At 42.6% G+C, this 24,666-nt stretch overlaps 1 protein-coding gene across 5 annotated transcripts in view; it reads left to right on the top strand.

The window, feature by feature from the left end:
* KLHL17 (kelch like family member 17) overlaps window positions 1-24,666 on the top strand; it is a 113,699-nt gene that overhangs the window by 48,240 nt on the left and 40,793 nt on the right. For 3 of the 5 annotated variants that reach the window (XM_089668412.1, XM_089668409.1, XM_089668413.1), the window contains 4 exons: window positions 1,303-1,564; window positions 3,750-3,863; window positions 10,274-10,395; window positions 19,110-19,331. In XM_089668412.1, the coding sequence (XP_089524538.1) occupies window positions 1,303-1,564; window positions 3,750-3,863; window positions 10,274-10,395; window positions 19,110-19,331 (720 nt within the window). The remainder of the gene's footprint in view (window positions 1-1,302; window positions 1,565-3,749; window positions 3,864-10,273; window positions 10,396-19,109; window positions 19,332-24,666) is intronic. The other 2 variants (XM_089668415.1, XM_089668414.1) reach the window with 1 other exon arrangement.

Here is a 24,666-nt window from a genome sequence, read left to right as displayed (position 1 = left end):
TCACTTCATGTCCTGAGAAGACATCCTTCTTTTTTTTTTTTTATCAGACAAAGTGAAGGGATCACTTCAATGGCAGGAAAACCTGACAGGAGTTCTACTCCTCCTCCGCTCTATCAAAAATGTAAAATGTTTTGGGTATAGATACGCTTTAAGAAACAATATTACCAATGAAGTCTTGTAGTCTCATTGATTGTGTGGTGCTGTGTTTGTACTTGATGCTGTCAGAAGATCAGAATGTACCCTGTGTGTTAGTGGCATATTATGAATGGTCATTGGCGGCCTATCTGCTATACATTATTTTATATGGTGTACCAGAAACCCAATCACCGAAATCTCCTGTAATCTTTAACATGTTGATGTAATTTCAAAAGTAATTTTCAATCATTTTAAATATGTAATTTTCATTGAAATAATACCTGGTAATCCTGCTGTCTTGTAGGTGTCCTTGTTCAACACTTAGTTACGGGACAACAACATTCTTTCTGTCTGTCTTCCATTTCTTATCCAGAGTTGTCATCCTGTCCCCTTTGCTCTCAGTGAAGATTATAAGTGGCTATGCCAACGTTCACTATATGTACCACAGTCAGAGGCGTATTTACCACAAGGCAAACAAGGCATTTCTCTAGGGCTGCATTTTTCAGGGAAGCAGCATCATTTTTCAGGGGGGCAGCGCTGTCCCCCAAAAGAAGGGATGGAAGAAGGGACACGCACAGCATGGGGACCAGGTGGGATCTGAGAGAGGCTACGGGCTGCTTGATGGTGTATGTAGAGCATGACTCTTGTTACGAGATATCCAGAGCTGTGAAGGGGAGTGTCTTCTCTCTCAGCGGGGTGGGGGCAGATTGCCAGTGTATGGGGGGCGGTGGTAGTGGAAGGCTCTCTCGGGTGGGGGGGCTGGGGTGTTGTTGGTCAATGTCAAGCTCTCTTCGTGGGGGAGGGGGGTGTTGGTCGGTGTCATGGTCTCCATGGGGAAGGGGGGCAATTTTTGTGTTGCCTAAGGCAGCACGAAACCTAAATACACCCCTGACCAAAATTACCACAATCAGGAAGCCAGTCAAGAGCTATGAAGCATAGACACCACTATAGAGTGCCCGTTGTCAGGCAGTGATTGCAAAGAGGCTGGAGGAGATCAGCAGCACTAAGATACAAAAAAGGTTAAAGGAAAGAATATGAGAGCAATATTTTTTAAAGAAAAAAACATGGCAGTTGTTTGTTACACAGCACTTTGGCAAACTAAATTTCATCCAGTTATAACTATTAGCACTTGGTCTTTTATCATTCTTTTTATTCTGTGTTTTACAGCTTCAAAGAGTGAAGCCAGTGAAGGAGAAATCAGGAGACCAGTCCCCAGCCATGGAAGGGGCGGTGCAGCTTCTAAGTCGGGAGGGCCACAGCATCTCCCATAATTCAAAGCGGCACTACCATGATGCCTTTGTCTGCATGAACAGAATGCGCCAGAGAGGGCTCCTGTGTGACATTGTGCTCCATGTGGGGACCAAAGAGATCAAGGGTCACAAAGTCGTGCTGGCATCCTGTAGCCCTTACTTCCATGCTATGTTTACAAGTAAGTACTTTTCATTTCAATCCTTGTCCTGCACTGAGTCTTTGTATGTAGGTGACCATCTTTGTAGAGGAACAAGAAATTGCCTCCTGATTTCAGAGCTGTCCCCCTGATGACTGGTGATGAGGCAGTGATTAAGTAGAAGCAAGAGAGGTGCAGAAAACACAGATTCATGGAATCAGGGCCAGCGCTACCACTAGGCAGCCACCTAAGATGCAGCCACGGCTGCTGGTGTTCCTCCTCTCTCCCCCTGGCTGCTCCCACTCCCTCCTCCTCTCCCCGGTCCCCCATGTAACTTCTCTCTTCTGTTTCTCTGTCCCTTGGTTAGCTGCCTCTGGCCGTAGTGCAGTCCCGGAGCCACAGCGCTGTATTCTGTACACAGTCTGTCCCTATTGCACCCAATCATAGTCACCACTCCCTTCCCTGAGTGAAAGGGATGGGTGAGGAGCTGTCAGCCAGTCGAGTTCCTGGGAGTGGATTGGCTGAGTGCTGGTAGCCACACACCCCCTAGCCCCACTTCCTGCACACGCAGAGCAATACAGATAGAGCTGTCAGTGTATGCTGCCTGTGCTGGGACCTATAGAGAGCTGGGACCCTGGTGAGACACTGTGGATGCATGCTGACTGCCCTGCTTCCCCTGGATGGGGCCTGCTCATGGTGCTGCTGATCTATTCTCTGGCTCTGACAGGTTATATAGTAAGTGACCGCACCCAGCTCTGACCAGGGACAGGAGCACTTCCAGCAGGGACAGGGAGGGGGAAGGGTGCATGCCACCTGCACCCAGGGCTGGCCCTGCCTCTGATCTACCTTACAGGGTCACTAGATCCCTTTTAATTTGCTGTTCACAGGCTAGTAAAGGTTTAGGATGAGTCTTACACAACTACCCCCTTCTTGCTCTTTGCAGTCCTGGGTGTGGGTTTCCAAGGGGGGGTCCCTTCTGTGCTGGTAGGTCATGGAGTCCTTGCAGGTTGGGCCCAGCATGGAAAGGTGGTGCCAGGCACCATTTGCTGGAGCGGGATCCGAAGGAGGAAATGGGCACTGGACAGGGTCTTCTCCCAGCCCAATCTTTGCTGCTCTGGGGCTGACGCCTTACCCTACAAGGACCCTTGTAGCAGTCCCAGCAGCATCGCCAGTTTAGTTTTACTTTTTTTTTTTTTTCTTTTTAATTTTGAAGTTTATTTTTTGGCAGGATGGGGGGAGGGGGGTAAGTAGTTGGTCTTGCCTATGTTGCAAAATAGTCTAGCACCGGCCCTGAACGGAATGATTTAATGAGTAGCAGGGAGATCTTTGTACTATATGTCCTCCGTTACATCTTCCTCTCCAGCATGGAGAACAATGAGCAGCACAGTAGTGACATTACCAGATTTCAGTACAGTCCTTTAGATGGTTTCACACCACAGATATACAGTAATGAGACTGAAGGTCTTACATAAGTTTGGAAGAGCTCTGCTGTTTTTCCCAGAGAAATTCAAGGTAAATGCTACATTTATTTAGGATACTGTTTATGTAAATTAGAAAGCATATTTTCACATTTTAAGTTAAGCTCCACTTTAAGGCCTGATCAGGTGATGATCTCTTGACTGTGGGGTCATGTAAATTCCTCTGGCCAACCAATCTTGTGGCAATGTTGATTAGATCAGAAAACTTGCCCCAATTGGTATTGTTCCCAGCCCACAGGAAGAATGGCACCAGTACCATCTGCTTAGTCTGCAAATTACTTCCTCCTCCTCCCTATTCTTTCTAGTGACATAAACAGAAAGGTTCAGCTGTTCATCCTTCCTGTTCATGGGATGCTGTGCTTTCACATATGCCAAAGGGTGGTCTGCAATGGGGCTTATGTCCCATGTCTGAGCACCTATAGATTGCAGACCCATCCTGATGTTTAAAACCTTGGCATTCTTACACAAACTGCTGGCTTTATTTATTTAATATATAGTGCTTTTAAAATCTCGAATGCACAAGTGTTTTGCAGCGTCATGCCTACCTGCATTTATTTAGGCACTAAAAATTGTATTTCATGGTTGTCACCTACATTTTATAACCTGCAGCTAATGCCCTCATTGGAACTAGTGAGATATTTTTACAGTGGTTGTAAAGGCTTTATTTTGTTTTTTTTCATAAGATGTTATATTTACTTGCTCTGTGAATTGGTATTGCTCAGAGAATCCCTTGAATCTCCTTTTCTCAGGTTCCCCGTCGGCTCTTTTGGATCCATATCCTTTTGGTGCACCAGTTTTGGAAGCCACTTGTGATGGGGGCACACCTGCAAGCATGAGCCAGACTGTGTGTGCTATTGACACAGGTTAGCCAGGCTATTGACTCCGCATAACACCCCCCACTCTCTGGTCACACAATGTGATTGACAGCAGCAGTAGCCAGTAGCTCCTACTGCTTCCTCTGTGAACAGAGAGAGAGCGGAAAGAGCCACTGAAGACGTGCACAGCTCTGGATCAAGATAGGATGCTGTAAAGTATACAGGATGTGATACAAATACTGGGCCATTTTTTACCTTAATGCAGTGAATTAATGACCAGCATTTGACAGAACTTTAATCTGAATGTCAGTTGTGGCTGCTGCTGGATAAAGTTGTTTGCAATACAGAAGCACTTATAGGTACAGTGGATATAAAAAGTCTACACAACCCTGTTGAAATGTCTGCTTTCTGTGATATAAAAAAATTAGACAAAGATAAATCATTTCAGAACTTTTTCCATCTTTAATGTGACCTATAAACTGTACAACTCAGTTGAACAACAAACTGAAATCTTTTAGGTGGAGGGAAGTAAAAATAAAAAACTAAAATAATATGGTTGCATAAGTGTGCACACCCTTAAACTAATACTTTGTTGAAGCACCTTTTGATTTGATTACAGCACTGAGTCTATCACCATGGCACATCTTGACTTGGCAATATTTGCCCGCTCTTCCTTGCAAAAGCACTCCAAATCTGTCAGATTGCAAGGGTATCTCCTGTGCACAGCCCTCCTCAGATCACCCCACAGATTTTTGATCAGATTCAGGGCTGGGCTCTGGCTGGGCCATTCCAAAACTTGAATCTTCTTCTGGTGAAGCCATTCCTGTGTTGATTTGGATGTATGCTTTGGGTTGTCATGCTGAAAGATGAAGTTCCTCCTCTTTATGTTCAGCTTTCTAGCAGAAACCTGCAGGTTTTGTGCCAATATTGACTGGTATTTGGAACTGTTCATAATTCCCTCTACCTTGACTAAGGCCCCACTTCCAGCTGAAGAAAAAACACCCCAAAGCATGATACTGCCACCACTGTTTCACTGTGGGTATGGTGTTCTTTTGGTGATGTGCAGTGTTGTTTTTGCGCCAAACATATCTTTTGGAATTATCGCCAAAAAGTTCAACCTTGGTTTCATCAGACCATAACACATTTTCCCACATGCTTTTGGAAGACTTCAGATGTGCAAACTTTAGCCAGGCTTGGATGTTTTTCTTCTTCATAAGAAAAGACTTCCATCTTGCCACTCTACCCCATAGCACAGACATATGAAGAATATGGAAGATTGTTGTCACACGTACCACACAGCCAGTACTTGCTAGATATTCCTGCAGATCCTTTAATGCTGCTGTAGAGTTAAAAAAACTCTCTAGCAATATGCACCAAACTGAGCATGTGCAGCTTGCCCCCAAGGCTCTGTTCTATCAGAAGATGGATTGGGGACAGTAGAAGGGGAGGATCAGAGAAGACAGGATCAAACATCCTTTTTACACAATGTGGAGGGTTAACCCCTTACGTTCCATAGTGAGTATAACGAGCATGCTTTGCTGCATATAAAGACTGATTTTACTGTTGTGGGTTTAGTAACACTTTAAGCAGATGTAGATACAATCACAAGAATCTAATATATTCTTAACATTGTTAATGTAATCTTAAAATTCACATTCATTCTTTTAAATCTTCATTCTTTTAAAAAACCTGATTATCCTCCCATCAAGGCTCTTGTTTAGGATCATCCTACTGTGGGATGACAATGCCCTATTCCTGTCACCCAGAAGCTCTCTTACATTGTCACCCTGACACATGTGCTTCTAGTGGAGACTCTAGGAAGTAGTGTTGGGCACACTGTGCAGCCATAATTTACATTCAGTAAGCCTGAGCAATGACATGCAACCATCGCTTGGGTGCATGCACAGACAAGAAGTGGCTGCAAAGAGGCTGCAGAATGTCAACAGTGCTGAGATGGATGAATGAATGACAACAAAAACATGTTAAATGTTTCATACATGGCATGTTAGGAGAATAAATGCCATCCAGTTATAGTTTAGATCTTTCTTAAAGAGACACTTTAGGACTGGTTCACACTAGTGCGATTTCAGATGAGACTTGAGTTGCGTAGAATCGCAAGGGAAATCACACTGTTTTCAATGGTGTCCATTCACATCCATGTGACTCAGCACAGAGATTTGGAAAAGGTTCCTGTACTACTTTGGTGCAATTCCAGTGCGATTCCAGCCCCATAGGATATACAAACCTTATCAAAGTTGCATCCAAGTAGTACTTTATAGTCGCACTGAAAGTAGGATCGAAATTGTATCTCAGCAATGTGAACCTAGCCTTATTTAAATGTTAATGTTCAGCTGTTTTGCTGACCACACTATCGATCTTCACTCTGATGCAGGAGTATCACTGCCTAAACAGTCTTCTGCATCTGTCATTTTGTAAGCTTCAGATGCCTGTTCTCCCTCTGCGCACTGTGGTTCCTCTCACTGACTGCTGTGTCACTACAGAAAGCAGTGAGGACATAGACTGCCAGAAGGAAATACCATGCTCAGGGAGTAACACGGTAACACATTTCTGGGTGAAGATTGGCAGCAGTTGAGTTTGAAGATTACCATCACAGACAGCAAGATAGGGGAGTATTAGCTGTGTTTTTTTAACAGGCATCATCAGGGGCGAACTGACAACTCATGGGGCCCCCGGGCAATAGGGGATCATGGGGCCCCTGTGTCCTTGCCCAAACTCAAAAAAGCTTTTGAAAAAGGTACCAGGGGCATCTCATGGGGCCCCCTACTGACCCCGGCAGTGCCCGAGTTTCCAAATGGTCAGTCCGCCCCTGGGCATCATATATCGTTTCCTTTTCTTTTTTTTTGCGAAGCGACAGAGCCACTTTAAGTTTTCTTTATGAAAAGGTGGTATAATTAACATAACATATTGAACAAAAAGTGATTGAAAGTTGTAATTGTTAAATTAAAGTGGTTCTAAAGCCTAAACATTTTTTACCTTTAATGCATTTCTCGCATTAAGGTAAAAAGTGTATAATAGCACTATGCCCCCTCTCCCTCCCTTATATTTCCCTGGACCTCACTCGATGCAGCGCTGCACATGTGTAGCAACTCTCTTCTTTCTCCCTTCTCTCACAGGCTTGGCTTAAGAGCAGAAGGAGCCATTGGCTCCTGTGACAAAGGAACAGGGGCAGGACCAAGCCACGCTGTTTGTTTTTATAGACGCAGGCAGTGCAGCTCAGGAGCGAGCCTGCAGGTGTGCAAGTCACTTGCTATGAGGGCACACCAAGAAGAGTAGGAGCCAGGGGGGCCAGTGGGGGACCCAAGAAGAGGAGGTTCAGGGTAGATATATGCAATTCCATTGCACAGAGCAGGTAAGTATAAACCCTGTTTTTTATTTAAAAAATAAATTAAATAAAAAACAAAGTTTACAATCACTTTAAGACAATACTTATGCAGTGTAAAATACCTATAAGTAACTATTGGAGGCCGGGACATTGTTTGGCGTGATTGAATAACATCAGTGAAGTATTATTTTGAAGTGTTGTATGTACAGTATGGACTATGTGGACTGAGTTTTTTTTCTTTGTTATTCTTTATTAGGGTTTTTTTTAATTAACGTGATAGAAGATGCAAAACTTTGTGGTAACCTGTTATGATCACTTGTTCCCTTAGAGCAGTCTGATATAACCTCATTGGAAAAAAGATGAATTACCATTGGCTGTTTTTTTTTACCTGTAACCTATAGAACTACAGTCATGACCAAAAACATTGGCACCCCTGCATTTCTGTCAGATAATGCACTACTTTGCCCAGAAAGTTGTTGCAATTACAAATGTTTAGGCATTCTCATGTTTATTTCTTTTGTTTGTATTGGCATGACACAAAAAAATAGAGATACAAAAAGCCAAATCTGACACCCAAAATTCCAAAAATGGACTGGAAAAAATTATTGGCACCTTCTCAAAATTGTAAGAAATAATTGCATTCAAAGTTTGTGATGCTCCTGTAATTTGTAATTAAACTCGCCTGTATCAATTAACAGGTGCTGACAATATCTAAATCACACCAGAAATCAGTTAAAATGGTAAAAAATTGGTTCAACCTTTCTGCTGTGTCTCTGTGTGTCACATGGAAAAGGGAAATGGCAGCAAAGAATTGTCTGAGGATTTGAGAGCAAAAATTGTGGACAATCTCAACATTACAAGTCCATCTCCAGAGATCTTAATGTTCTGTGTCCACTGTGTGCAAAATTGTAAAGAGGTTTACAGCCCATGGCACTGTAGCTAATCTCCGTGGATGTGGACTAAACAGAAAAATTGATCATAGATTACAATAAAAGGATTGTTCAAATGGTGGCTAAAGAACCTCGATCAACTTCCAGACAAATTCAAGCAGACCTTCAGGCACAGGGTACAACTGTGTCAGTTCGCACTATACAGCCCTGGCCAAAAGTGTTGAAAATGACACAAATATTAATTTTCACAAAGTCTGCTGCTTCAGTGTTTATTTAGATCTTTTGTCAGATGTTACTATGGTATACTCAAGTACAAGTACAAGCATTTCATAAGTGTCAAAGGCTTTTATTGACAATTTATATTGTTTATGCAAAGCATCAATATTTGCAGTGTTAACCCTTCTTTTTCCAGACCTCTGCAAAACACCATCAATCATGCTGTCCTCTGCAATTCGCTGTCAAACATGCTATCAATCAATTTCTGGGCCACATCCTGACAGATGGCAGCCCATTCTTGCATAATCAGTGCTTGAAGTTTGTCAGAATTTGTGGGGGTTTTTTTTGGTTCACCCACCTCTTGAGGACTGACCACAAGTTCTCAATGGAATTAAGGTCTGGGGAATTTCCTGACTAAATTTCGATGTTTTGTTTTCCGAACCACTTAGTTGTCACTTTTGCCTTAATGGTGCACAATGATAAGTTTTGGCTTTGTATAACTAAAAGGCAAGCTCATTCCACCCACTGGCTTGTATATAGGTTTTGGGCAATTTTTAGACATTTTGCCAAGGAACCCCTGAAGAAACCTCAAGGCAGCCTAGGGTGCCTGGGCACCCTGGTGGAGAAAGGTTGCTGTAATGTATTTAATCGCATAATGTGTCAGACACACTGTGTGAGTTTAACTATATTTTGCTGATGATTTTCCTTTGTACTCTGTGTCCTGGGCATCTCGCTGCAGTGTCCAACTATAGTCAGCCAGCATTGTTGAATTCCATTTGCCTTGATACCGCTTTCCATTGTGGCAAGGTTCTGGTGAAACCTTTCACCATGTTTATTACAGACTGCACCAAGGTTTTTGGGAAAGAAGTCAAATGTGAATGCAAAAAAATGAATCTTTAGCGACCAGCTGCACTTCATGGTCTTGTTTTGTTGTAAGAAATGTGTCCACCAACTGAATACAGTTTGGTGCTCTATAGTTGCCAAGAAAATTCTCAATGACATCTGAATACTTTCCAGGCGATTTTTTTTTTTTTTTTTTCAGACCCCACTAACCGGTCTTCAAACAGCCTGTCTTTGATGACACCTGATCTGTGGACCAACAAAAATGCCTTCCTTAACCATTTGTCGCCCGCCCTATGGCCAAATGGCGGCCGGCAAATGTCATCAGCGTTCCAGGTGGACGCCATATGGCATCCTCCCGCACATGCGCAGATTACGCTCCTGCACAGCCGCGCAGCGGCGCGATCTGTCACTGGCCGTGTACCTCGGATACGGCCGATGACAGATCTGAGTATCGGCCCCCATTGCCGGTACCATGTGACCTGCTGTGACTTATCACAGCAGGTCACATGACAGTTGTATACAATTGATGGCTTCATTCATGCCATCCATTGTATACTAGTGTCTAGCTGTGAATGGTCACAGCTAATCACATGGACATGTCATGTGATTAGCTGTGGCCAAATCACAGCTAAACACAAAAAAAAAAAACCCTGAATGAATCGATGTCATTCAGGTAAATGCTTGCTTATAGCAAAGTAATTCTTTGCTATAAGCAAATTGTGTATAAAAAAAAAAAAAATACTGATCACTTCCCCAAAGTAGTACAATGTTACTATGGTAACATTGTACTACTTTGGTCATAGTGAAATATGAAAAAAAAAAAAGTTGTTCTTGGTATACCAGATGTGCTTCAACAAAAGGTCCATATTTTTGTGTGTTTCTTTCATATGTGCAGCATAGCCAACAGGTATTGCAAATTACAAAAACAGAAGATTTCTATAAACCGTACATAAGTTAAATTACAGGTTACTTTCATGATTAGCAGCTATAAGATTAAAAAAGTGTTCAAGAAGCAAAATCCATTATCCAGAGGAATTTAAGTGTTCAATAGAGGTTGCAATTCTATGGTCTGGACAAATATACATATTCTATTAATTTCATATACTTAATGTCATGTAAGACATGCACATTTTTATTATTTTTTCTTTTATCTCAATCCTTGACAGATGAGATGAGTGAGAGTCGGCAGACTCATGTGACTTTGCATGACATTGACCCTCAAGCACTGGAGCAGCTTGTACAATATGCTTACACAGCAGAGATTGTTGTTGGAGAAGGCAATGTGCAGGTATGTAGCAAATATACAATGAACTCATACTAGAAAGACTGTACATCTATAAGGAAGCTATGGTCCCAGTTATAATCTTTCTCTTATTTGGAGCAGTATGCCTAAATCTGTCCACATGCTTTGTTTGATTTGTCAGAACCAGGCACTGCCTAAACAATCAATTTAAATGAAAGCTGGACTCCAAGCAGATATAAAAACAATGCCAGTCATTTTAGCCGTGTATTCATTAAAATTATTAAGGGTATATTTTAAAAAAAATTTGCACACCTACGGTATTCGTCCAGCAAAACTGCTGGTATATTTGTTTTGTGCAAATGGGGCAAAATCGAATGTTCTCCTTCTTTTAATTCTACAGGTCGAATATAAATGCATTTTATTGAGATTTTATGTGATCTAGACCAACACAAAGTGGCATATAATTGTGAAGTGGAAGGAAAATTGATAAATGGTTTAAAATTTTTTTACAAATAAATATCTGAAAAGTGTGGTGTGCATTTGTATTCAGCCCCCTTTACTCTGATACCCTTATTTAAAATCTAGTGGAACCAATTGCCTCAGAAGTCACCTGATTCGTAAATAGAGTCCACCTGTGTGTAATTGAATCTGTTTATATACAGCTGTTCTGTGAAGCCCTCAGAGGTTTGTTAGAGAACATTAAGGAACAAACAGTATAATAAAGGCCAAGGAACACACCAGACAGGTCAGGGATACATTTGTGGAGAAGAATAAAGTAGGGTTAGGTTATAAAAAAAAAAAAAAAAAAAATATCCCAAGCATATCCCAAGAACATCTTAGGGAGTACTGTTCAATCCATCATCTGAAAATGGAAAGAGTATGGCACAATTAAAAAGCTACCAAGACATGGCCGTCCACCTAAACTGACAGGCCAGGCAAGGAGAACATTAATCAGAGAAGCTGCCTAGAGGCCCATGGTAACTCTGGAGGATCTGCAGAGATCCACAGCTCAGGTGGGAGAATCTGTCCACAGGAAGAAGTCCCATTTGCAGTTTGTGAGAAGCCATGTGGGGGACACCGCAAACATGTGGAAGAAGGTGCTCTGGTCAGATAAGACCAAAATTGAACTTTTTTGCCTAAAAGCAAAATGCTGTGTGGTGTGTGGCAATGCGGTATCCTGCCACGGTGGAAATCATGCTGGAGACCCAGGATTCTCAACCGTACAGGTTGAGGGGCTCCAGGCAGTTCTCATAATGCAGAGGAAACTGGTTTATAAGTTTCCTCTTTGGTTTATAAAGCCTGTTTTGGGACCTGTAGCCTGGAGATTTCTAAGAGATATGGGAGGGATGAAATCTCCAATCCTGGGCCCATGTTTTGAGAGCAGCCAGCACGCTGATTGCACAGGTGTGTGCAGGCCTTTTTGTGGAGGCCAAGCCATGATTCTGGGCTCCACCCGGGCAGACAGGAGTCAGGAGGGCTCCACCCTGGCAGACAGGAGGTCCCTCCCTTGGAGTCAGGAGGGCTTCACCAAGGAGAGGTGGAAGCCCGAGTAGCTGTGTGCTAATGGATAGCTGTGTGCGGTAAAGCCATTTCAGAAAGAGTCTGTAGGAGACAGATGTAAGCCTGAAGAGGAAGATTGTTATTTGAGAGAGCCAGGAGGCTGAATTTCATTTTCATGTGTGTGATGGTGGATACCCCTTCGTGGGAAGCTTTATTGAACTTTCATTTAAATAAAAGTGGGCTGAAAAGGCCCTTAAAAAAAAAACAAGCGAGTTGCTGTGTGCGTTACAAAAGCTCTACCACTGGAAGCGAGTTCTCACAGGTGGAAAACTAACACTGCACATCATCTTGAACACACTATCCCCACTGTGAAACATGGTGGTGGCAGCATCATGTTGTGGGGATGCTTTTCTTCAGCAGGGAGAGAGGGAAGCTGCTTAGAGTTGATGGGAAGATGGATGGAGCCAAATACAGGGCAATCTTAGAAGAAAACCGGTTAGAGTCTCCAAAAGACTTGAGACTGGGGCGGAGGTTCACCTTTCAGCAGGACAACAACCCTAAACATACAGCCAGAGCTACAATGGAATGGTTTAAATCAAAGCAAATTCATGTGTTAGAATGGCCCAGTCAAAGTCCAGACCTAATCCAATTGAGAATGTGTGGCAAGACTTGAAAATTGCTGTTCACAGACGCTCTCCATCCAATCTGACAGAGCTTGAGCTATTTTAAAAGAATGGGCAAAAATGTCATTCTCTAGATGTACAAAGCTGGCAGAGACATCCCCAAAAAGACTTGCAGCTGTAATTGCAGCGAAAGGTGTTTCTACAAAGTATTGACTCAGGGAGGCTGAATACAAATGTACACCACACTTTTAAGATTGATTTTGTAAAAAAAAATTTGAAAACCATTTATCATTTTCCTTCCACAATTATGGTGCCACTTTGTGTTGGTCTATCACATAAAATTCCAATAAAACCCATTTACGTTTTTGGTGGTAATATGACAAAATGTGGAAAATTTCAAGGGGTATGAATAATTCTTCAAGGCACTGTATACACTCAATGTAGGGGTGTTCATGCTGTTTTTTTAAAAAAACACAAACTGTTTTATATGAATAAATAAACTTCAATCTGTATTAAAAATAGCCTGAGAATATCTGATATTGCCCCATTCACACAGAACGAGTGTACTAGCAGTTTCATTCGATGAATACCGGTGCAATTGTTTTTATAGCTACACCCTAGATGTATTGGTAAATACAGCTAATGTACCTGAATTTGACTTGATATCAGCCTCTTACAATCGTCTACATAGTATAACTGAGGGTTGCAGCAGTGGTCAATCAAGTGTACTGCAAGCTAATCTACGTACAAGGACCACACTGACAGGAGGAGACAACAGTCTTCTGAGTTTATCAATCTGCAGTTCTCCACTGTTCAATCAGCAAGCTGTCCTGCCAGAGTTGTACAAGTGGATTGAAATATGGATCCTTTGGTAGATAAAACAGTATATATATATATATATATATATATATATATATATATATATATATATATATATGACACTTTGCTACAATGTAAAGTAGTGAGTGTACAGCTTGTATAACAGTGTAAATTTGCTGTCCCCTCAAAATAACTCAACACACAGCCATTGATGTCTAAACCGCTGGCAGCAAAAGTGAGTAGACCCCTAAATTAGAATGTTCAAATTGGGCCCAATTAGCCATTTTCCCTCTCCGGTGTCATGTGACTCGTTAGTATTACAAGGTCTCAGGTGTGAATGGGGAGCAAGTGTGTTAAATTTGTTGTTATCGCTCTCACTCTCTCATACTGGTCCCTGGAAGTTCAACATGGCACCTCCTGGCAAAGAACTCTCTGAGGATCTGAAAAAATAAAAATGTTGCTCTACATAAAGATGGCCTAGGCTATAAGCAGATTGCCAAGACCCTGAAACTGAGCCTCAGCACAGTGGCCAAGACCATACAACGGTTTAACAGGATAGGTTCCACTCAGAACAGGCCTCACCATGGTCGACCAAAGAAGCTGAGTGCACGTGCTCAGCATCCTATCCAGAGGTTGTCTTTGGGAAATAGACGTATGAGTGTTGCCAGCATTGCTGCAGAGGTTGAAGGGGTGGGGGGTCAGCCTGTCAGTGCTCAGACCATACGCCGCACACTGCATCAAATTGGTCTGCATGGCTGTCATCCCAGAAGGAAGCCTCTTCTAAAGATGATGCACAAGAAAGCCCACAAACAGTTTGCTGAAGACAAGCAGACTAAGGACATGGATTACTGAAACCATGTCCTTTGTGTCACGGGCGCAAGATCGCCGCCAACAACATGCGACAATCTCACGACCGCGACCACCAATACGTCACGATCACGGCGTCAGACCCCAGACCTTCTCACCAACCTCGTGACCGAAGGACTGGGCGATCCAGACCGCGATGTGACGTGCGTAACAATGCCACACCCAGCTGCACCCTACACAGCGATTTTCCAGCTAATGGTCAACCGATCGATGTGCCGTCAGCCTGAGCGATTGTTACTGGGTCGGATTAATTACGCAACTAACCCTTCACTGCCACCACCCCTTTTTGTACAGAGAAAGGGGAAACTCTTTATCAAATATACACTGTAATGGTTGAAAAGTCGTCTGTCCAATACAGACACCGCAGGCCGATTGGGCAGAGGATTAAACAAACTCAGTAGCGTCTCTTTAGAGGCAGGGATTCGTAAATTGCAATTAAAAGCTATAGAAACAGTTCAACACTTTCAGAAGAAAGATTTATTACTAAAAGGGTCAAACAGGTGCAATAAAAATATTTACAAAGGAGATGTAACTAAGATATATATATATATATATATATATATATATATACATACATACATACATACATACAATGAACCATAGCACAGCAAAGAGATATCAGAGAGGACGTTAAAGGGTTAAGTTGCCAATTAAGCCTTAGCCATAAGCAGATCCAAGTTTCAGAGCAAGGAGTCTCCCCAGGTGGTATATTGATGTTACAATTGGGAGATGTCTTCAACTTAACTTTTTAGGCCTGCTAGCCTGTGTTTTAAAGTCCCCCAGCAGGGGGGTGGCTCTGAGTAACTGACCAATTTTCTGTTTAGGGACGGATCGTCGGGCGAACTCTGAATTAGAACCAACATCTGCCATAATCCATGATATGAAACATAGGGGACAAACTGACTTGAGGAATGTTCATTTAATTCTGTCACCTACGCTGCTAGGTTTTATGAGGTTACAATCTCTTTCAATTCCTGGGAAAAGCTGCCTTATCTCTGTTACGAGGTGAGAGATTAAACAGGTTCTTGGGCAGCTAGGCTCTGTCTCTCCTGGGGGCTTTGTAGCTCTGGGCCCCCTGCTGTTCTACCTGCCAGTGACACTTTTAACACACATACATCTGTCACTGTGCCTCTCGGGAACGAGAATGAGAAATGAGAGACACAGTATATACTCCATACCAAGATGGAGGTGCCTACAAAATGGTTGAACTACGTACTTCACTGTGTTTTGCGCAGTTTTTGCGACACTTTGGTCTGATGAGACCAAGATAAACTTATTCGTTTCAGATGGTGTGAAGCATGTGTGGCAGCAACCAGGTGAGGAGTACAAAGATAAGTGTGTCTTGCCTACAGTCAAGCATGGTGGTGGGAGTGTCATGGTCTGGGGCTGCATAAGTGCTCCCGGCTCTAGGAGCTACAGTTCATTGAGGGAGCCATGAATGCCAACATGTACTGTGACGTACTGAAGCAGAGCATGATTCCCTCCCTTCGAAGACTGGACCGCAGGGCAGTATTCTAACATAATGACCCCAAACACACCTCCAAGACGACGACTGCCTTGCTAAAGAAGCTGAGGGTAAAGGTGATGGACTGGCCAAGCGTGTCTCCAGACCTATACCCTATTGAGCATCTGTGGGGCATACTCAAACGGAAGGTGGAGGAGCACAAGGTCTCTAACATCCACCAGCTCTATGATGTAGTCATGGAGGAGTGGAAGAGGACTCCAGTGGCAACCTGTGAAGCTCTGGTGAACTCCATGCCCAAGAGGGTTAAGGCAGTGCTGGAAAATAATGGTGGCCACACACAATATTGACACTTTGGGCCCAATTTGGACATTGTCACTTAGGGGTGGACTCACTTTTATTGCCTGCAGTTTAGACATTAATCGCTGTGTGTTATTATTTTGAGAGGACAGCAAATTTACACTGTTATGCAAGCTGTACACTCACTACTTTACATTGTAGCAAAGTGTCATTTCTTCAGTGTTGTCACATGAAAAGATAGAATAAAATATTTACAAAAATGTGAGGTGTGTACTCACTTCTGTGAGATACTGTGTATATATAGATATAGAAACGCACACACAAGATAAGTATTCAGTAAATATATTTCTAAAGGTGCTTTTGACATGAAATTTTTACCACTTGTTGGTAACAACCCTTGAAATCCATACATACAAAGAAACCAAAACAAATAAGTTCAGAAATTAAGTTATGTATAATAAAATGGAATGATACAGGGAAAAGTATTGAACACATGAAGAATGGGAGGTGCAAAAAGTAATGGAAAGCCAAGACACCCGTTGAAATTTATCAGTAATTAGAAAGCAATCCTGACCCTTGTCAGTGCAAGTTAATATCAGCTAGTTCAGTCTCAACTGATGGCCTATAAAAAGGTGTCTTATTACCAAGGTGTCACACAAGAAACATCTCATGGTAGGTAAAAGTAAAGAACTCTCTCAAGACCTTCACAACCTTTTTGTTGCAAAACATACTGATGGCATTGGTTACAGAAGGATTTCTCAATGTTCCAGTGAGCACCATTGGGGCTATAATCTGGAAGTGGAAAGATCATCATTTCACCATAAACCAGCCATGACCAGGTGCCCCTCACAAGATTTCTGACAGAGGAGTGAAAATAATTATCAGAAGAGTTGTCTAAGAGACAAGGACCACTTTTGCAGAGCTTCAGAAAGCCTTAGAATTACCAGGTACAATTGTTTCAAATAACAATAAGTAATGCACTCAACCACCATGGCCTGTGTGTACGCTCACCACACAAGATTCCATTGCTGAAGAAAAAGCATGTTGAAACTCCTTTTCAAGTTTGCTGCACAACATTTAGACAAGCCTGTGAATTACTGGGAGAATATAGTCTGCTCAGATGAGACCAAAGTCAAACTCTTTGGATGCCATAATACACACCATGTTTGTAGGTGAAATGGCACTGCACATCACCCCAAAAACAAAATAACAGTGAAATTTAGAGGTGGAAACATCATGGTGTGGGCTGTTTTTCAGCATATGGTCCTGGCAAACTTCATGTCTTTAAAGGAAGGATGAATGGAAAAATGTACCAAGACATTCTTGATAAAAATCTGCTGCCATCTACCAGGATGATGAAGATGAATTGAGGGTATACATTTCAGCAAGACAATGGTCCCAAACACAAAGCCAAGGAAACTCTCAGTTGGTTTCAAAGAAAGAAAATAAAGCTGCTAGAATGACCCAGCCACTCACCTGACTAGAATCCAACAGAAAATCTGTGGAAAGAAGTACAGAAAGTTCATAGAATAGGCTCACAAAACCTCAAGATTTGAAGACTATTTGTGTGGAGGAATGGGCCAAAATCACACCTGAGCAATGCATGTGACTAGTTTCTCCATACAGGAGGCATCTTGAAGCTTTCATTACCAACAAAGGATTTTGAACAAAGTATTAACTACTTGCCGACCGCAGATAGCCGAATGACGGCTGCACTGCGGCCGGCCAGTTCTGGGTGGGCGTCATATGACGTCCTCCCAGAACGCGCTCTCCTGCGTGCCCCCGGGGGCGCGCACCCGGCAATCTCCGTGATTGCTGTGTCCTACGGACACAGCTGATCACGTGATGTGGTAAAAGGCCAATCACAGCGGCCTTTTACCACGTGATCAGTCGTGTCCAATGACACACTGATCACCGGGAAATGCAATTGCCGGTTCATGGCTGCACTTTCCTCACGCTGTCAGATCGTGAGGAAAGTACTGCCGAGAACCGGCAGTTGTTAGAGCGGGGATCGGCACCGATCATCAGGGCACTGATGATCAGTGCCCTGATGATCGGTGACCAGCAGTGCCACCCACAAGTTCCACCTACCTGTGCCTAGCAGTGCGCCCACTAGCTCTGCCCACCTGTGCCCAGTAGTGCCACCCACCAGTGCCCATCAGTGCAGCCCAGCAGTGCTGCCAGTCAGTGCCCAGCAGTAATGCCAGTCAAAGCCAACTATCAGTGCTATCAGTACCCATCATCAGTGTCGCCTATCAGTGCTGCCTATCCGTGACACCTCATTAGTGCTGCCTATCAGTGCCGCCTATCTGTGCCACCTCATTAGTGCTGCCTATCAGTGCCCATCAGTGCTGCCTATCAGTGCCCATCAGTGCTGCCTCAACGCACATCAGTGAAGGAGAAAAATTACCTGTTTGAAAAATTTTATAATAGAAGCAAAGAAACCTTTTTTTTTTCTCAAATTATTTGTAATTTTTTTGTTTATAGCGCAAAAAGTAAAGCGTCCAGCTGCGATTAAATACCACCAAAAGAAAGCTCTATTTGTGAGAAAAAAATGATAAAAATTTCATATGGGTATAATCTTGCATGACCGCGCAATTGTCAATCAAAGTGTGACAGCGCTGAAAGCTGAAAATTGGCCTGGTAAAGAAGGGGGTATAAGTGCCCAGTAGGCAAGTGGTTAAATACATTTCAGTTGGCATGTTCAATACTTTTTCCCTGTATCGTTCCATTTTATTACACATAACTTTATTTCTGAACTTAATTGTTTTGGTTTCTTTGCATGTATGGATTGCATGGGTTGTTATCAACATATCATGAAAATTTCATGTCAATAGCACCTTCAGAAATATATTTACTGAGAAAAATGGTGACGTGTTCAATACTTATTTTTTGTGCTTGCTGTATATATATTATACTTCTGCGATGATTTAGCTCCTTTCCTGGAGTTAACCTCTGTTTGCAGTTGCAATCCTTTGCAGGTTCATTTGCAAAAGAACATAAATGCACTTTTTTGTGCTGCAAATATGGGTTTATTTATTGCAAAAGGTGGAGTTAGCCTTTTAATACAGTGTATGCACTGGCTGTTAGGAAACCTGGTTCACTTGTGCTGCTGTTTCCATGCATAAATTAATCTCATGCTAAAAAAAAAGATTGAAAAAAATGTGGGTTTTTTTTCTGTATTCCAGACTCTTCTCCCCGCTGCCAGTCTCTTACAGCTAAATGGGGTGAGAGATGCCTGCTGCAAGTTCCTGCTCAGTCAGCTGGACCCCTCTAACTGTCTTGGGATCCGTGGCTTTGCAGACACACACTCCTGTAGTGACCTTCTCAAATCTGCACACAAGTACGTTCTGCAGCACTTTGTGGAGGTGTCCAAGACTGAAGAGTTTATGCTACTGCCTCTAAAACAGGTAATTCTCATCTATAAGTTTATATGCTTTTCTATTTTTGTCTCCTAATCTTGTCTTTCCTTTTATTTATCTTGAAAACTGCTAGTTTCATATTTTTGCCATCACACATTAAGATGTTTTGAATTCTACTGCACTGTGTACACTAACATTCTGCCTTTTTCCCTGTTATGCTAGGTTCACACCTATGTGTTTGCTGTGTCTTGCTTTTGCATGTGCATAGCAACCCTTTCAAATGAATGGCTTCTGTACCTGTGGGTACAGGATAAAAGACCCAGCACCTTTTTAAAATCACAGGGCGCTTTTGCACCCTGCAATTTCCCAAACACTGTGAACAAACACACTGTGTTTAGATGTGTGCGGGTGCCATTATGAATGAATAGCAGCTCTGTGTGTCTGTAACAGAGCAGCAAGTTTTGGTTGCGGGTGGATATGGACAGAGGTACGATTTCAGCACCCATAACCACCCACACAGGTGTGAACCTATCCTAATTACTGGCCAGTGGTGGTGACATGCTGGGTGCAGATTGTCTGGATTTACAATTTAGACCTGCAATGGAGAGGATACATGTGGAAGACCAATGACCGTATTCAGAGCCACTTGGCCTGGTCCTATTGGACTACACTTGACAGCTTCAACACAATTTTTTATCCTGTCTGATGGCTGTTTATGTAAGAGGTGTACAAGTACTGTTTATTCTTAAACTGGCCGTACATGGCTCAACTTTTTTTTTTTCATCAGCAGGCTGAAAAAATTTGAACTGATTCCTCCATCCATGCATCCAGGGCATCGGCTGGACTCCTGCACTGATCCACAATAAACTGCTTAGCACTGCAACCTATTGCCAGCACACTGATAGAACTAAAGTTTTCCAGCAAGCTCTTTCCTGAGCAGTTGATCAGCAGATCGACTGTTCTCAAATAGGACTTGCAAGAGATGTATTGAATTAGACCAGTCCCTGTTGTACTGGCAAAATTTGAATCTATCTATGGGCAGCTTTAAAACCATATGCTTGGAGTGTTGGTGCTTCCCTAAATTTCCAAGGATCCATGTCTTCCTGTGCTAGCCATTTACTCTCCATTTTGGCCACATGATATACATGTACAGGATCGAATAGGTTAAAAATAAGGTAAAATTGTGTTTTGATTTTTTTTCTATATTGTGGGTGGGGGTTGGCATATCTTGTATATAGCTTTATAATACACTTATGTGGCTTGAATGGTATAGGGTATGTGTAAACTAGTTCACCAGCCATGAAAATGTGTAATTTTGTTCTGACATAGCTGGGTACCTGACCTCACTTTTTTTTCACTGCCGTTAAAGCTCTATAGGTTGATCAAGGGCTGTCCCAGCCTGTGATTGGATGGTTAAGAAACCGCAAAATACAGATGAAGTCTTCTCTGTGCTCTCTCTTCTTATATATAAACAACAAATGTCCGAATCTTGCTGTGCGTGAGATTGCAGGAAGCCAGGGACATTTATAATGTCACTGAGTTTCTTCCTTTGCCTGTACTTCATAGTGCTCCACATCATTTCAGTCTAGGTGGCCAAATTCTGCTCAGGGTCTTTTGAGAACCATGCCAGAAGCTGCTATAAAGATAAATTCAGGTACTAAAGTGCACCTGTCCCCAGGCTATGGACATTAAAGTCTTTACATATTTTTAACAAGCAATTAAATAATTTTAAACAAACCACAGACCTCACTAGCTGTATGTACTGTGATGTGATGTAATTCTTCCTCAAAGATCTTGAAAGACTACAGCGGAGACTTTAAAGTTGTTTTTTTGCGGTTTCTAGCAGCTTACGAGAATCTAGTGTTTATTTACAATAGAAAGGTAAATATAAAGGTTAAAAAAAGTAAAAATTTACATCATTTATCTTGCTGCACAGAAGCATGGTGCATTGCAGTGCAGTGAATATGCAGTGACCTCAAATGTGCTGCATAAAATCCAGTTTAGCCATGGATGCATGGATTCCAACTCTTTTAGCCATGGATGCACAGATATCAATATGTGCCAGGGGCACTACAGGGAATCCTAAGGGAAAAATCTGAGACTCGTTTCTTATTGTTGGGAAGGATGCTCTGGAGGGATGATAGCCACCATTGCAATGCTGATCAGTTATTAACCTCAGATGCCATACTTTTTACTCCTTTGGGGGATTGTAAGCCTGCAGCCCTCCCTGGCACATATCCATGCATCCATGTCTAAAATAGTTTTAAACAAACTTGACTGAATTATTAGTTCTGATATACAATATACTCAGCCTCCTATCACTTCCTGAAGAAGTGGAGTTGCATGTTGTGTCTTCCATTATATGCTCACTTCTGATGTTCTGGACAAAATTGTATGAGAACCAATGGAATAATGTTTGTAAAGCTGATATTATATATATGATATTATTGATGGGTTAAGACTAGGAGGTATCTAACTAATATTATGATTTTGTATTAGGCTAAAATGTAAATTTCAGTCTGTGATATTTTTTTTTTCTTTTCACTTTTTGAAGAAACAAAACAAAAATATCTGTATAGATTTTAGATGTTGTATGGTGATTGATTTAAGGTGGTTCCAAAGGCTGAAAGTTTTTTTTGTTTCATGCATTCTATGTATGAAGGTAAAAAAACCTTAAGGGTGCTGCTCCCCCCACAGCCATCCCAATACTTGCCTGATCCAACAATGTGCACAAGAGTTGAGGCTCTCCCAGGAGTCTCTCTCCTGATTGGCTGAGACACAGCAGCAAGAGCAATTGGCTCCCATTGCTGTTAACCACAGCCAGTGAGGAGGGGACGAGACTGAGCCACACTGTGTGTTTCATAGACACACACAGGTGATTTGGGAGCAAGCACGCACGTGTACCCCCAAGCAGTCTGCTCTCTGGGTACTTGGCAAGGGGGAGGGGCCAAAAGCTTCGGTGGAGGAACTGCAGAATATTGGGGTGCCATGAAGAGGCTCTACAGCTTGCTCGTGTATTTGCAAATGTGTGCTAACTAAACTCCTGTTTTAACGCAAACTGTTAGGACAATTTGGTTTGTTCGCAAGTTAATCGGTAAGTTGAGCTGGGAATTTTTCTCTTTTAATGTTTAAAATGGAAATGAACCTATAGGTTTAAAGTTGAAATAAAGCCATCAATTTAACAGGCTCAAAAAAACAGTTACATTCCTGGTATGCTGGAAATGCGGACTGTCACATTTTACTTGTGCTGTCAACCAAACTGTCAAACCATCAAATCACTGGATTCATAACTGATCACATGTGCAGCATCATGGCAGTTGAAGATCAAATAGAGGCTAAGATGGCAGCTTCCTATGCTGAAGAGGATAGGAGGGTTTGGTTCAGATTTAACTGCCCCCCCAAAACAGTTACAATCAAAGCATACCATGAATGATAACTGTCACAGTTATCAGTGTGCTTATGTTTGCTGCCAGCCGAATTGTCAAATCATCAAAGGGCTGGTGTCTTAGCTGACCAAGGTGTCACACCATTGCAATTGCAGACCAATCAGAGGCTAAGATGGCAGAGTCCATGGCTGTAAAGGAGAGGGTTTAGTTCCGCTCTAACCACTTTCTGTCCACCCATTGCCTATAGACGGCGGACAGGAAGCAGCGCCAACGTGGACTAACGTACCAGGGAGCCTCACCCTGGAACCCAGCAATCCATGTGTCACCTGGACAATCACAACAATCGCATAGTAAACAATAGAAAGTGAAAGTAAAGATAGGTTCTCTATGCTTTCACTGCGAGAGCAGTGGGAACTGATTCTGCAGCCTGAGAGTGTACAAGCAGCCTGTCAGGCTGCTTGTACACTCACAGACTGCAGTGCCAGACACCCCAGTGTCTCTGATCACTGTCCCAGTGTAGTGTAAATAAAAAATGAAGCCAGCTCCTCTCACCTGTCCCAGTGCGCACAAAAATACCACCATACACCATACCAATGTCCTGATCACCACCATTTCAGCGCCCTTATCACCGACATACACCATACCAGCGTCCTGATCACCACCATATGCCATAGCATTGCTCTGATCACAGCCATATTTCATACCAGCACCATGATCCCTGTCATACGCCATTCCAGCGCCCTTATCACCACCATACACCATACCAGTGCCCTGATTACCGCCATATCTCATACCAGCATCCTGATCACTGCCATACCCCATACCAGCAATTCTGATCACCACCATAGCCCATACCAGCGTTCTGATCACCACCATAGCCCACACCAGCGTTCTGATCACCACCATAGCCCACACCAGCGTTCTGATCACCACCATAGCCCACACCAGCATTCTGATTACCACCATAGCCCACACCAGCGTTCTGATTACCACCATAGCCCACACCAGCATTCTGATCACCAGCATAACCCATACCAGTGTTCTGATCACCCCATATGCCATACCAGAATCCTGATCACCGTCATACCCCATACCAGCGTCCTGATCACCGTCATACCCCATACCAGCGTTCTGATCACTGCCATACCCCATACCAGCATCTTGATCACCGCCATTCCAGCGTCTTGATCAGTGCCATGATAACCGCCATATGCCATAGCAGTGCTCTGATCACTGCTATATGCCACACCAGTATCCTGATCACCGCCATACCAGCATTCTGATAACCACCATCGCCCATGCCAGCGTTTTGATCACCCCATGCCATACCAGCGTCCTCCTCACTGCCATACCTCATACCAGCGTCCTGATCACCGTCATACCCCTTACCAGTATCCTGATCACTGTGATACCCCAAACATGCATCTTGCTAACTACCATACCAGTATCCTGATCATTGCCATACCCCATACCAGTGTCCAGCATTTAAGGGTCTAAACTAATCAATTTTTATATATATATCCCATCGTTTGTAGACTTTATAACATTCACACAGTCTAAATAATATACAATGTTTTGGGCTATATTCACCCAAAAAATTTAGCAGAATACATTTTGGCCTACATTTCTGAAGAAAGATTATTTATTTGCAAAATTTTATAACAAAAACTAAGCAAAAAATGTTTTTGGGGTTTTTTTTTTTTTTTTTTTTCAGAATTTTCTCTATTTTTTCATTTTATATGGCAAAAAAGAACCCATTGGTGATCAAATACCACCAAAAGAAAGCACTATTGGTGTTAAAAAAATGATTAAAAGTTCATAAGGGTACAGTGTTGCTTGAATGTGCAATTGTCATTTAAATTGCATCAGCGCTAAAAGCTGAAAATTTTTCCTGGACTGGAAGGGGGTGAAAGTGAACAGACTTGAAGTGGTTAAAGTAAAATGAAAAATAATAGTCTTACTGGCCAGATCACCAGGTAAAAATAAGGGGGGGGAGC

Source organism: Staurois parvus, unplaced genomic scaffold, assembly GCF_062004578.1.
Source record: "Staurois parvus isolate SC_StPar_1 unplaced genomic scaffold, SC_StPar_1.0 ptg000057l, whole genome shotgun sequence".
Classification (NCBI taxonomy): Eukaryota; Metazoa; Chordata; class Amphibia; order Anura; family Ranidae; genus Staurois; species Staurois parvus.
Note: the sequence above shows the minus strand (reverse complement) of the source record. Positions and strands in the feature narration are given on the sequence as shown.